Consider the following 15,108-nt stretch of genomic DNA (forward strand, 5'->3'; position numbering starts at 1 on the left):
AAGATGGTCACTAAATTCAATAAGTACTTTAGGAGACACTTCTCTATCTGGAAAATGGCTACAATGTGGAACTTGCTACCACATGGAGCAGTTGAGGCAGATAACATAGATGCATTTAAGGAGATTCTGGATATGCACATGTGAATATGATATGCTACTGTTTGTGCAGTTTGAATACTCTAACAGTAAGTGTGCCCAGCAGAGGGAGAGCTACACACACTCAGCAGTGATTTGCAAAGGAGTAATGCAACAACACTCAAACCCAGAAAGCAGAGGACAGCGTGAAACATACTGTGGAATTTCAGAAGTAAATTCTGCAGCTTTCAAAGCTGATAAATTTTGAATTGTAATAACATTACTTTCCAATTTATTTAATCCCTTGATATTTTCCTGTGACTTTCCACTGTCCGTATGGTGCTACAACATGCTTCCCAAAGCTGTCACTGATACGACAGAATTTGCAACTGTGCTTGAAGTTTCAAGTAATCTGTACTCATCGTACAACTCTTTATCATGAGGTCTTAATGGTTTGAGAATTTACATAGCTGTCAATCAAAAGCATTGGCTCACTTTTGATGGTTGTCACCATTATGTTCAGTATATTCTAATGCAGCTGTGAGTAATACAAATAATTATGAATGCAAATTCTACAGATATGTGTGAGTAGTCCCCCATGTGGACCACTTTTAATATCAGAACATAGCTAACACATTTGAATTTTGTGGGCCATTTAATAAAGACAGTTTTAACTCAATTATGAGTAGTTACATCCTATGCATAATTTTGCTGAAATGCAAGAAATCACTGTGAATAAATGACATACCAAAACCGAGGGAATTTTTGTACCTTTGATGGTGCCAGTTTTGCGTGAAGGTCACGACATTCTTGCCTCAGTTCTTCGATCTCTTTGTCCTTGGCAAGGATGACGTCAGCATGTTGGGAGAGATCTTTGGCACGTTGTCTGGCAAAGGCTTTCTTGCAATGTTCTAGACTGGAGCCTTTAACTAGGACAGGGGAGTTCACCTAAATGAGAGCAGATACTATAGTCAGAGACTTAGAAACTCAAGGATTGTTTTCAATGGCTGTGATAGGTCCACATTTTCATGGATCATTACATTTGATAGCCCAACTTTGACTAAAATTTGGCTTGTGAGTGTCGATACCTGACCTTTCCACTCATTGTACCTATGTTGTTGGAACCAGTATGGTCTCTGACTGTTCACTCTCTCCCATCAGCATATTCTGCAGACCCTCAGTGACATCCTTGACCCTGGCACCAGCAAGGAAACATGTCATCCTGCATTCACGTCAGTGGCCACACCTATCTATTCCAAGAGCTATAAAATCTCCTTCCATTATTGTTTACCTGACCTTCCTCCCATTCCTTCCCCCCCACCCCACTTTATGGCTGAGTCACCTATGACTCTAGCTGTACTCCCCAGAGGAACATCACCCTCACCAGTGTTCAGAACTGAATATTGGTTGGAGAGTGAGATTCACTCAATCGACTCCTGCACTACTTGCCTGGTCCTGTTTGATTGTCACCCATTCCATCTCTGCCTGCACGCTCTCAAGCTGCGGATGATCACCTCTTGAAATGTGCTATCCACAAAATCCTCAGTCTCACGGATGCACTGCATTGATTTCAGCTGCTGCTCAAGATCTGAAACCTGGAACTCAAGCTCTTCCAGCTGATGATACTCCTGCACACGTGGTCATCCAGGACATGAGAAGCAAGCTTGAGTTTCCACATGGAACAGGATGTGCATCGATCAGGTCTGAGGTGCCTGCCATGCCTCTATTTATTTGAATAATTAAATTTAACAGGAATAAACTAAAGCCTTACTAAAGGTTTATATAAAAATATTTATCCAATTTATTAATTTAATGAGTAATAGTACGTTGCAGATTCTTAGCTTTGAGTTTGACACATCTTCCAGCTTAAAGAGCAAAAATAAACCTTCAATACTCACCAGGCAACCACCTACCTGCTGTCCTGTGGCATCAACCCATGATTTTCTCTTGTTGATTTTGAAGCTTCGGCTCACAAATGCTCCACAGGTCTGCTCCCAAGCTCCTTTATCTGTTGCCATGCCTCTCACTCACCTTCTCTATTCCAGGATAATGAGCCATTTCACACCAGCTTAGCATTAGCCCATCATGATCAAGACTAGACACCTGTTTGTAACTGGCAAACCAGTACTTTGTTGACGTCTTAAGACTTTTAATGCAAGAGGTCTTTACGAGACAGTGAGTAGACTGTGCTCCATGTTTCAGAGACACTGAGTGCCGTTTAAATCCTCATAAATATCAAAAGAGGAAGAGTGTCTTATCCGCAATAAAAAGAAATTGATACATATTTGTTGTTCGGCTGAGTTCACTTAAATGCTTATCAGATCTAAGAGTAAAATCTGAATATGTCCAAACCATCACGAGGTTTTAATAAATTCTAAACCAGGCATAATGCTTGGAGGCAACGTTTACACTTCACATAGATGCACTAAGCCTGCTAAATACTGCCTGCCTCCTACACAATCATCCTCACAGTTCTACTCCCTGCTATGTTATCTTAGTCAGATGCATTTGCTTGTTGTTAGTGTAGGTATCTCATAAACTAGTTCCAAGTATAGCCTGGCTTATTTGCGTGTAGGTAAGGTAGGTACATCATATAGTGCCTCAGGGTACAGTTTGATCCACCATCCTGTTGGTAGGGTAGGTACATCATATACTAGCTCGAAGTACTGTCTGATCTATTAGACAATTGTTAAGGTAGCTACATAAAATACTAATGATGATCCAGCAGAGATATACAATGCCTATAGCAGCTTCCTAAATGGGGCAGTTCTACAAGGAGCATCCAGACATAAGTTCAGATATCGAAGTTAAAGATCACACACACTGGGTGACAAAATGTACAGGCTCAACAGACCTTCATGTTATTATCATTTTAGAATGTGTATATTTTCCACTTGAGGTTCTGCATTGAGATTCATTTGCTGTGCATCTTCTTAGTACTGAGTGTGTGCAAGAGTGCATACTGTATGTTGGACTAGGGAAAGCGAATGCACTAGTTGTTATGATAGAAGAGTTTGATCAGGCTAGGATCAAAGCTTGGTTCACTGGTTTTCAGTTACATAGTCACAGACAAAACTCAGCTGTCACATGACAGTCAATCTACTCCCTCAAAACAATTTATTCCTACTTTCAGTCTTGAGTTTTTATCTCTGTCCTCAATGCAGCATACACCTGTCTTTCATTCTTTAGTGCACCAGAAGGTGAAGGTTGACCTTCCAGTGGGCCGGGTGCCCTTCCATCTGCTGCTACTCTGTTCAGAGCTCATCCTGGTATACAACAGTATAGCATAGAGCAGAACTGCTCTTTCAAAGACATTGATAGGGGTACTGTATTGTAGATTGCAACTGCAGTAAACTATTTAAAAACTGCTTGCTACACATTGTGTGTATAGCTGTACTGTAACGCAGGGATCGGTCTTGGTATATTGTGACACTGATACAAACCAGGCCTCAGCATTTACTCTGATGAGTATTACTGTACTTTTGCTGCATGGTATTTGATAAGCTGGTGGTGATTGTGAAACAGAAAATTCAATCCAATCACAATTCAGAACAGCACAAATATTTTTGTTGAATGGATACTAGCAGATTCAGTACCAATTGGAAAATCTTGTAACCTCTCACTGTGAACTCTGTCTGAGAAAGATAGGTGTTAACCCACAAGCGGTCACAGAGAAGCACTGCTGTGAAAGGCTAGAAATACTAAAAGCTTTATCACCTCATCATTAAATATAGAAAAAGCTTTGTGTCACATCTACAGGGAAGCTTTGTGCCACATCCACAACGATACATGATCAGTGAACATCTTAAGCAATGTTGTGCCATCCCCAGTATTCCCTGCACTGCGGTACAGTAAGTGAATGATACTCACACCTTTCCATGGCAGTCACAATGCAACTAGCTATGCTAGACTCAGGATTGGTAACTCTGGTTAGACATATTCCTGGACGTCTCCTCACTTAAGCTCCTGCTTTCACTGTCTATGCAATAAAAAAGCTTTTTTCTCATCTCCAGAAATTTTTAAACTAATAAACAATGTTGGTCAAAGAAAATAAGGCACAATTATTTTAAGGTAGCTATGATTTTTCTTCTCAATTTTAGATTATATTGTACTTTAATTCATTGAGAATCCAGAACAATTCTAGTGGGTTGGAAACCCTATCCAGACTAAGTTCTCCCCTAGCAGCAGATTGCTTACTGAGTAATGAGTACTTTCAGTAGCTTTCCTCTTTTAATATTAGGCTGCTGACAGATTCACTTTAGTAGCTTAGTGTTTGGACACAATAATGAGAAAGCAGAGTGCTCCACCTGACAGTGACACATCACCACGTCCAACCCATCTAAGAAAGTCAACGCTTGCTCGCCGCATAAACACATCACCAGGAAATGAGTAAGCTAAGCTCCCTCCCTCTCACACTGGAGCTCTTAGCACGTTCAGCATTGAGCGGCTTTTCTACTTTCCAAGAAAGCCATTTTTGAGGACCTACACAATGGTGACTTTGAACCCTTTGTGCATGTCAGTTCTAATTCATGTCTTTCATCTCCCACAGGTCTTTCATGACACACAAGTTGATGCAGCAAGTGGCCGAAGAGTCCTCAGAGGAGGTTACACACTCTGAGCAAGCACTGTTACATGACTCATGCTCACCCTCCAGTAGCACAGGAACACACAACTCGGTGGGGCCTCCGAGACAATTAGTTAGGTTGTCACATGGTGAGGGACACGTCACAATTGAGCAGAAGCAAATGTTGCAGACAGGGAGAGCAGTGCAAAGTACCTGTCAGAGGGCACAGGACACTCCAAGCTCTGCTCAGCTGGATATAGATGATGCGCCTCATCCAAGATGAGGACTTTTCTGGAACAACAACAAATGTGAGATTCTGTCAGTATTTCCAGAGGCAGTGTGCACATCTGGAGAGAGACTTGAGGAGTCTGTCTCTAGCATCAGTGCCATGATGTCTCAGGCCCTTGCGCTGATGCCCATTTCCATGAAAAAGTGTGATCACCTGCATGGAGCATCAGACATGGTGGGCAACCAAGTGTATGATTGCCATCACCAATGGCCTGCATACTCAGTCTGCCACTTTAAATGGGATGGAGGAATCCTTTGCCTTGGCTGTTCAGCTCCTCACTGAAATACAGCAAATTGCTTTCCAGCTCTTGACTAGTAGGGAAATGTAGGTGGACAATGAGAGGGAAGATGGAGAAAGGGCATCTGAAAGTGGGGACTCTGCTCAGGCACTCCCATTTCTCATCCCTTCATGCTCTCGTCTGGACCTGGAAAAATTTATTAAATTTGCTTCCAATTTCCACCCCTCTATTACCTTCACATGGTCCATCTCCGACACTTGCCTTCCCTTCCTTGACCTCTCTGTCTCCATTTCTGGTGATAGGCTGTCCACCAATATTCATTGCAAGCCCACCAATTCCCACAGCTACCTCAACTACAGCTCCTCACACTTTGCTTCCTGTAAGGACTCCATCCCACTCTCTCAGTTCCTTTGCCTCCATTGCATCTGTTCTGAAGGTGCCACTTTCCAAAACAGCGCTTCTGACATGTCTTCCTTCTTTCTTAATCAAGATTTCCCATCCACTGTGGTTGACAGGGCCCTCAACCGTGTCCGACCCATCTTCCACGCCTCTGCCCTCGTGCCTTCCCCTCCCTCCCAAACCATGATAAAGTCCTCCTTGTCCACACTTTTCACCCTACCAGTCTCACATTCAAAGGACCATCCTCCGCCATTTCTGCCAACTCCAGCATGATGCCACCACCAAACACATCTTCCCCTCTGTTAGCATTCCATAGGGACTCTTCCCTCCTGGACACTCTGGTCCACTCCTCCAACGCCTCATCCTCTTCCCACGGCACCTTATCATTTAATCGCAGAAGGTGCAACACCTGCCCCATTACCTCCTCCCTCCTCACTGTCCAAAGGCCCAAACACTCCCTTCGGGTGAAGTAGCGCTTCATTTGCACCCCCTTCAATTTGGTCTACTGCATTCGCTGCTCCCAATGTGGTCTCCTCTCCATTGGGGAGACTAAACGCAGACTGGGTGACCGCTTTGCAGAACACCTTCGGTCTGTCCGCAAGTATGACCCAGACCTTCCTGTTGCTTGCTATTTCAACACACTACCCTGCTCTCATGCCCACATGTCTGTCCTTGGCCTGCTGCAATGAAGTGAAGCCCAACGCAAAATGAAGGAACAGCACCTCATCTTCCGATTAGGCACTTTACAGCCTTCCGGACTTAACAATGAGTTCAACAACTTCAGACCATGACCTCTCTGCTCTATCTTCACCCCTTTCTTAATCCCTTTTTTCAAAATTTATTTTCATTTTTTATCTACTTATTTTTATTTATTGTTTTATCCCCCTTTTTATCCCACTTTCTATCCTTTTTCCCCACCACTGCCCCCTCCCCCCATCCCCAAAAGGTCCATCTGTTGTTTGTTCCATGTTGTTCTTTCACAGAGTGCCTCCCCTTGTTCTGCTATTATCACATTCTGCTTTCTTACCTTTAAGCCACTATCAGCACCTTTTTTAGCCCTTACCACCCCCATTAACACCTCTCTGCCCTTTTGTTCATGACATCTTTGTCAATCTCTCCTTTGTCCCCATCTATCGCTGGCCCTGTATCCAGCTTCACCTGCTCCACCCCCCTCCCCTTAAACAGTATAAATTTAATCACATTTCTACTCCTCTTCAGCTCTGAAGAAGGGTCAAATGTTAACTCTGTTTCTCTCTCCACAGATGCTGTTAGACCTGCTGAGTTTTTCCAGCATTTCCTGTTTTTGCTTCAGATTTCCTGCACCTGCATTATTTTTCTTTTATATAAATGTATTTCCTATTGTCTTTTACATATTTAAGTATCAGACCTGCTTTTGCCACAAAGGTTTCTATATGCCTTCAAACACGCACTGGTTAAAAACTGAGTGAGTGGGATCATATTCTGCTCATCAGTACCCACCCCCAGCCCTGCAGGTTAAAATTCTGCCCCTAATATTCAATATGTCTGAGATACACTGAAATGTTTAAAAGTTTCAAAAGTCGATGAATCCTGCAACCACCACCACCTGTATTTGCAAAGTATCATTAATTTACAGACCAAGGCACTTCACAGATAATGATATGGAACAGATGATGAGCTAAGAAAGGAAAAAGAAAAAGATTGGTCAAACAGATGAGTTATAAGGATGAGAGAAGACAAGGTGAAGAGGTTTAGGGAGAGAGCTGCTTGTTTCACCCAGTATGGGTTGTCAGCACTTGATAAATCATAGCTATAACCTAGCTATAACCCCTTTAGTCGTAAGATTGAGCAGTGAGTTCTTCCGTTGGTAGCTATACACCAAACCATCCATGTGTGGTACAAACATAAACCCTATTAAAGCATCCAGCTGTGCCCAACCTATCCTAAGCTTAAATTTAAGCTTGCTGCCCTATTCCTGATGATGCAGCTGCCCTGAGCCACAATTTCTTTTAGTCATTTTGATCGACTGACTGGTGACTAGAGGGAGAACTGTACAACAGTGTAAAGCCAGTGAGCAGTGCTTGGCATGTGTATTTGAGCACATACATTGAGCTTTATCTTATCTAATTTCACCATAGTACAACAAGCGGTGAAAACAGGGCAAAATAAAATGGAAAAACTGCAAATGTTAAAAAACTGATCAAGGGCTACACAACCAAAATGTCACAACCTGTCTGCTCTTAAAAAGGTGCTGACTGACCAGTTGGCAGTTTTAAAAATTGTCCTTTTTTATTTTAGAGAAAACAGGTTTCAATATATAATGCTGTGAAAACAGAACCATCTTTATAAACTTTTAATGCAGTATTAAAAACAATATTAATGAATACTAAAATAAATTCTATTCTCAATTGCAGCTTTTTCCTCTTTCCCTTCACTTTCTCCTTCTCCTCATTTTCTCTTTACTTCCTCTGCTCACTTGGCTGTGGGATTTATGATTTTTGTCAGTTTCTTTCACTAGAGAACAAGGAAAAACAACAGGATAAAATGAGAGGACAGCAGTGACAGCACTAGTGAACAACCTCTATAAAAGCTGTAAATCCTGTAGTTTTAATAGCGGCCTTTCACTGTTGAGTTAGATCCATATTCATGGGAAACCTAGTGCGAAATAGCCAAATATATGAGATGAGGGTTTTATTTTCATCGGTGGGCCTGCAAGATCAAGGTTTTAAAGTCCAACAATGCTTTTGGTTGGATGATGATGCACTGCAAGATTACATGGTTCAAAGATTTGTTAATTGCAAAAAACCCCCCACAAATAAACCATTGATTTTAATATGTGGCATTAGTAAAGATGGGATACCAACTCCCTTCATCATCTCTGAGAGACAGACTCACCACTCTGAGGTTTGCTTCTTGCAGTTTCCTGGCTCTCTCCTCCAACCGTTTGGCAATGTTTGCCAGCTCAGCATTCTTCCGTTTTAGTCTCTTCACTTTCTCCTCAGTCTCTGGAGAGCTGCTTTTCCGCTGAACAAAGAAAAACAGTTTAGAAACATCGCTTTCTACCCTGTTATCCTCCCAGTTGTAAGTAGAAGGCAATCCAAACTGAGGATTGCCTATAGTACTCTGACCACAGGCAACCAGCAGGAGGTACTCTTAACCTGCTAAACATGTGCAGATGACAACCAATTGAACAATGACATTAATAGGGACCTGTGCAGTAGCACACTGGCACCAAATGCATGCTCACATACCAAGAATGAAGAGGGAGAGAGACAATAAGGGAGGAGGGAGAAGAGGGAGATAGGCTAAGAAAGAAAGGTAAAGCGAGATAGGAAGAGGGTAGGGGGCAGATGGGGAGAGAAAATAAGGGAAAGTCAGAAATGGAGAGAGAGGGGAGAAGACAATGGTAAAAGAGAAGGGGAGAGATTGAAGAGAAGATGGGGTGGGAGAGTATAAGAGACAGAGAAGAGAAAAGGGTATGTGAGAGATTACTCCAGACATAAGGTTAAGAGGTAACAAAAGAGAATCCTGTGTAAAATGGACACTTTGCCCTTACCAGTAAAGTGTTTTCCTCTCTAAGTGTAATGCATGTGTGCTCCAATTCCCTGACAGCTTTCAGCAGCTCCGTATTGCGTCTCACCAGTGATCCATAACTGGTACCATTCTGCAAGAAAAAAACAAACAAGTGCATTTAGTTTTACAGAAACAGCTTCCTAGAAAACCAAAGATAAACTGAAAGATTTGGAGGCTGAAACAGCTTTTGATAAAAGTGCAGATTGGAACTTATAGTACAAGTACACTGAGTGGTGTGGACATAAGTACTGGAACTGGATGTAATGGGACAAAAGAACAATTAATTTCTTGTGTTTAGTTCACAAAGGCTTTTATTAAAACTACATGACTTATAATACATTCTTATAATCCTTCTCATACTGAGCCTCTAACCCATTTACAACAGACCTTATAACAGCCTGGCAAAAGGCTTGTTGTCCAACAAGCTCACCTACACTTATTTAATACTAGCTCCATCTTCTTTCCTTCTCATCAAATCTCTCCCCTTTTTCTTCAGAAAATCTTGAATAGCTGTGGAATCCATTTGCATTACTTACTTCAATATCCTTTACTCGTAAATGTATTCCATATTTCTACATTGTGTGAACCCATTCTCCATTTCTAAAAAAAATTAAGCTGTCAAATTGAGAACAATATTTCTGGATCAACAATCCCCAATCCCTTTAAAAGAGTGAAAACATTTATTCAGGTCACCAAGGAGTCTCTCTTATAAACAAAAATAAAACTTCCTTAACCATTATTCAACACTTGCATTCCTGACATTCAGAATTATTCTTAAGACTAATGACATCCTTTCCATAATTTTGTAGCCAGTCCTTCTGATGAGGAGCAACGTATTATACAGCACCACACAACTTTTTTAAAATTGTATTTTAATCCTCTGCTAGTGTAACCCAGGATTTTATTTATCCTTTTTAATAAGTTCTTAGAATTGCCCATTATAGCTAATAGATCTCCCTCTTGATCATCGTCCGGGTCCATTTTTCCATTTAACAAACACTTATAACCCATGGATCCTTCTTTCCTGATCAGTATCCAGTCAGACTGCCCTATTTAATAGCTGATCTCTCGGTTGGTTATTGTTCCCACACTAATTACTTTGTCATCAATTTGCTCAGGTACTTAAAATATTCAAATCCTTAGGAGTCTGGCTGCATCATTCTTTTTTTTTGCCTAAAATATTCAAATCCTTAGGAATTTGGCTGTATTTCTCTTTTTTTTCCTGCTTACCTTTGATACATTAAACATAACAGCATAAGAAATAGGATTAGGTCAAACAGCGCATCAAGCCTGCTTTACCTTTCAATAACAGCTGTTCTTCAACCTCAACTCCACTTTTCCACCTGATTCCCATATTTCTTGACTCCTTTAAAGTGCAAAAATCCATCAATTTCAGCCTTGAACATTCTCAACGACTGAGTATCCACAGTCCTCTAGGGTATAGAAGTTCTAAGATTCACAACCCTCTGAGTGAAGAAATTCCTCCTCATTTCAATTTAACTCCTTATCCTGACATGGTGCTCCCTAGAATTAGACTCTCCAGCCAGGGAAACAGCTTTTCAGCATCTACCCTGTCAATCCGTCTCGGAATCTTACATGTTTCAATGTCCAAGTCATTTATTATAATTAATATCAACGGGATTAGACAAAGTCAACATGGATTTATGAAAGGGAAATCATGTCTGACAAACCTACTGGAGTTTTTCTGAGGATGCAACTAGTAGGATAAATGAGGGAGAACCAGTGGATGTGGTGCATTTGGATTTTCTGAAAGCTTTTGATAAAGTCCCACGAGAGGTTAGTGTGCAAAATTAAAGCACATGGGATTGTGGATAATATATTGGCATGAATTGATTATTGGCTAACAGACAGGGAATAGAGTAGGAATAAATGGGTCTTTTACGAGTGGCAGGCAGTGACTAATGGGGCACCACAGGGATCAGTGCTTGGGTCCCAGCTATTCACAATATGTATCAATGATTTGGATGAGGGAACCAAACGTAATATTTCCATGTTTGTTGACGACACGAAACTAGTTGGGAATGAGAGTGGTGAGGAGGTTGTAGATGCTTCAAGGCAATTTGGACAGGTTGAGTGAATGAGAAAATACATGGCAGATGCAATATAACGTGGATAAGTGTGAAGTTATCCACCTCAGTCAGAAAAACAGAATGACGGAATATTATTTAAATGCTGATAGATTGGGAAATGTTGATGTACAAAGGGACCTGGATGTCCTTGTACACCAGTTAATGAAAGCAAGAATGCAGGTGCTGCAAGCAGTTAGGAAAGCAAATGGTATGCTGACCTTCACTGTAACAGCATTTGAGTACAGGAGCAAAGATGTCTTACTGAGGTGAACAGGGCCTTGGTGAGACCACACCTGGAGTATTGTGTGCTGTTTTGGTCTCCTTACCTAAGAAAGGATATGCTTGCCATAGAGGGAGTGCAGCGAAGGTTCACCAGACTTGATTCCTGGGATGGTAGGATTGTTGTATGAGGAGAGATTGGGTCGGCTAGGCCTGTATTCACTGGAAGTTAGTAGGATAAGAGGGGATCTCATTGAAACGTATACAATTCTGACAGGGCTGGACAGACTGGATGCAAGGGTGATGTTTCCTCTGGCTGGGGGGTCTAGAACAGGAGGTCACAGTCTCAGGGTATGGGTAGGCTATTTATGACTGAGATGAGGAAAAGTTTTTTCACTCAGAGGATGGTGAACCTGTGGAATCCTCTACCACAGAAGGCTGTGGAGGCCATGTCACTGAATAATGTGAGGAAATAAATAGATTTTATATTCTAAAGGTTTCAAGGGATATGGGGAGAGAGCGGGAGTATGGCATTGAGATACAGGATCAGTCATGATCAGACTGAATGGCAGGGCAGGCTTGAAGGGCCGAATGACCTACTCCTGTTCCTATTTTCTATGTTTCTATAAAAGAGATTTAAGGGTGCCATATAGTCCTTTATTCGCTTTTTTAAAGTACTGGACAACATGGATTTTCTAGTAGTGACTGAGTATATTGGTAATGGTAAAGTCAGTGGCTTATGTTCAGTGGAAGGATGGGAACTGCAAACAGATTGCGTCTGAAGGGAGGAAAGACCGTAGAAGAGGGGCGAGAATGTACCTGAGAGACTGGGAGGAAAGGACCACAAGTATGTTACTGTTGTTCAACGGAGGAGCTGTATTAGGAAAATTGTAATTTACATTTAAAGAAAGAAATGAAAAATAAGTCTGTGACCGACCCTCACCTTTCCTGCAAGTTAAGATATTGGGGCAACAAACTATTGACTGTGTGTTCGCCTTCAATAGTACTTTTTATTATAAGCAAACAGGATGTAGGCTCCTTTTTACTGAAGATAGTGGAATATGCAATTTTTTCAGCAAATAAAAAACAAGTTTTCGTTAAGGCTTTAATGTTATTGAAACAGTAAGACTACTCGAATGCCCAAAAATTTAGCCATGATAACCCAAAGGCACTTAAAATGTCTCAATTTACTTAGGCTGTAGAATAAAAACATTGCTTCATTTATCCTTATACAAAGGTTTCCATCAGTTATCGCTGCCTGTCACACAATGTAATGACATATTGTCATTTTCCTCACCAGTGCTTTATTCCATAGAGCTCAGAGAGTTAAAAGGGAGCATACCAAGCTTAACATACCGCAGCTATAACATCAAGAGCCACACATCTGCTCAACAGAAGTTTCATCATATACACCAGACAATGGGCGGCAGGAGGCACAAGAGAGTGTAATTAATGGGGTGCAAGGACTCTGCAGATAATACTTCACACGTTACAAAGCTTAATAGAAAGTTTACTTAACCTTTTCAAAAATTCATATTTGTATGATAAACCCAGGCAACTGAGTCATATTCTCGTAATTTTTATAGCTAAAGAAATCTTGGCAGAATACTAGTGTATGAGTATGTAGGAAATTACTAACATGTGCAAAATACATGGGTGACCACAGTCACAAAGAATAAATAGGAAATTACTGACATGTAGGAGGCACTGGTAAGCACTGGCATGTTTTGGCACACAGATACTCGCTGACATATAAGGACACTCAGTCACTGACATGTTGGGGCACATAGATAATCGCAGACATGGAAGTGGTTATCTGTGCCCCTACATGTTGAAACACAGATAATCACAGACAGTGAAGGTACACAGAGAATCACTGACACATGAAGGGTGCATGGATATCATGGATACCAAGGGTACATGGAGAAACACTGATACATAAGGAGTGCGCAGATAATCATGGATACTGAGGATATACAGTTAATCAGACAGGAGGAAACGCTGGCAATTACTGATAAATAAGGATACATAGATAACAAAGCACATGTGATGAAACATATGTAATGACTAACTCATGAGGATACACAGGGAATCAGGGTTACTGACATTTACATGGGCTATAATGCAGCAGATTTATGAGGGAAAACTTCTCATATCCTCAAGCTAATGTTTCTAAACTAAATTGTCAGATTTTAGATTAATTTTGCAATTGATTGCCCAGTACTTTTGCATCATATTGTAATGGCACTCTCAGAATAATAGTGATTGTGCAGAAAGTATTTATAATGATATCTAAGCTGCAGGGAGGGTTCTTTCAGAAAAGTGGGAGGGAGTTGTTCTGTTTACAGTAATTCAGAAAACAGCTCAGCTCTAGTAAAGGGTTAAGGGCTGCACTGCAGTGTTTCATGCATCTGTCAAACTATTTTATCAACTACAATTTAGTCAGCACAACATAATTTATTCACTTCCATTGCTGAACCATTTTCACAGCAAGTGCTGACAGCTGCCCTCGATGTATTACTGCAGCACACAAGGTTTAAGCAGCTCTTCCTGGCCACCCCAAGAGACTATTCAAATATAATTTATTCAGATAGTTACATTTTTCTGAACTTCATAGGAAGAGCATTAAAGACAATGTGAACTTTAAAGACATGAGATGACAGTAAACAAACCTTAAATGACCCTTTTAATTCCAGCCGTACAACATACTTACCTTGGAATTGGGTGGACAATCCCCAACCAACTCTCGAACCCTGATTCTATAACACTTTCACTCTCTGCAGGGAGACAACACAAACTAATCTCTCCACCCACACTACTATAACACTCTCAGTCTGCAACTAGGCAGAACTTTCTAACAGAACCTGACTAAATCAACTTGATGCGATGGGAACCTAAATACCAATGGGTCGCAGAGGCGGGGGGGGGGGGGGGGGGGAGGAGACAGTGGTAGGCTGGATTTTCTGGAGACTCCCCGATCCGCGGGTCTTTAAAAATGGCAGACATGACCCAATTCCAGGATTCCCACCCCCATTTCCGGCACCCCCAATTTTCGGCTGCGCGGAAGAAGGGCGCAGAAGAACCTGGCCAGCTCCATTGTGGGTGCAGGCGTCTCCTAGCTGCTGCAATTTTGTGCACTCGGACCAGCTTCTCAAGGACTCATGGTTTACAGACCCTCAGAAGTGTCACGAACCACTGTCTGGATAAGGGGACCTTTCAAAAGGTCTTACCCATGGTTCCTATGCCAAATCATGCCAACTATCCAACCATTCCCAATGGGCCCCTCATACCCTCTATGCAAACCTATGCACCTCCGCTTACCCCCAATGACCCCCCATACCCTACATGCAAACTCATAGCACTTTCATGCCCATTCGTCCAGTACATACACTGTACAGAACCAATGAACCCTACAGTAGCAATGCATGTGTGGTAAAGCTTAAAAAAAGCTATTCATAACTTCCTTTTTAAAAAAAACTGCTGTTGCTACAACCCTATAAAAGTACCAATCAGACCTTTAAAGTATCAACAGCAGAAACTATAAGCACTTGACACATCTTTATCTTGTGTAAATAAACCATTAACAAAATAGATCTAAGGAAATAAGATGTCAATCAAACAATGTTTTCCCTTGTGTGCACCTGTTTCAATAGGCTAATGGAAATCTGGGCTCTCAACCACA

The 15,108-nt window shown here is 41.5% G+C and overlaps 1 protein-coding gene across 11 annotated transcripts in view; it reads right to left on the minus strand.

Moving 5' to 3' along the window:
- Positions 1–15,108, minus strand: part of tspoap1 (TSPO associated protein 1) — a 307,699-nt gene that overhangs the window by 155,559 nt on the left and 137,032 nt on the right. For all 11 annotated transcript variants that reach the window (XM_078548561.1, XM_078548560.1, XM_078548568.1 and 8 more), the window contains exons 2-4: positions 9,101–9,208; positions 8,440–8,568; positions 847–1,023 (exon numbers count right to left, since the gene is read on the minus strand). In XM_078548561.1, the coding sequence (XP_078404687.1) occupies positions 847–1,023; positions 8,440–8,568; positions 9,101–9,208 (414 nt within the window). The remainder of the gene's footprint in view (positions 1–846; positions 1,024–8,439; positions 8,569–9,100; positions 9,209–15,108) is intronic.

The sequence above is a fragment of the Cetorhinus maximus genome, chromosome 9, assembly GCF_964194155.1.
Source record: "Cetorhinus maximus chromosome 9, sCetMax3.hap1.1, whole genome shotgun sequence".
Taxonomy (NCBI): Eukaryota; Metazoa; Chordata; class Chondrichthyes; order Lamniformes; family Cetorhinidae; genus Cetorhinus; species Cetorhinus maximus.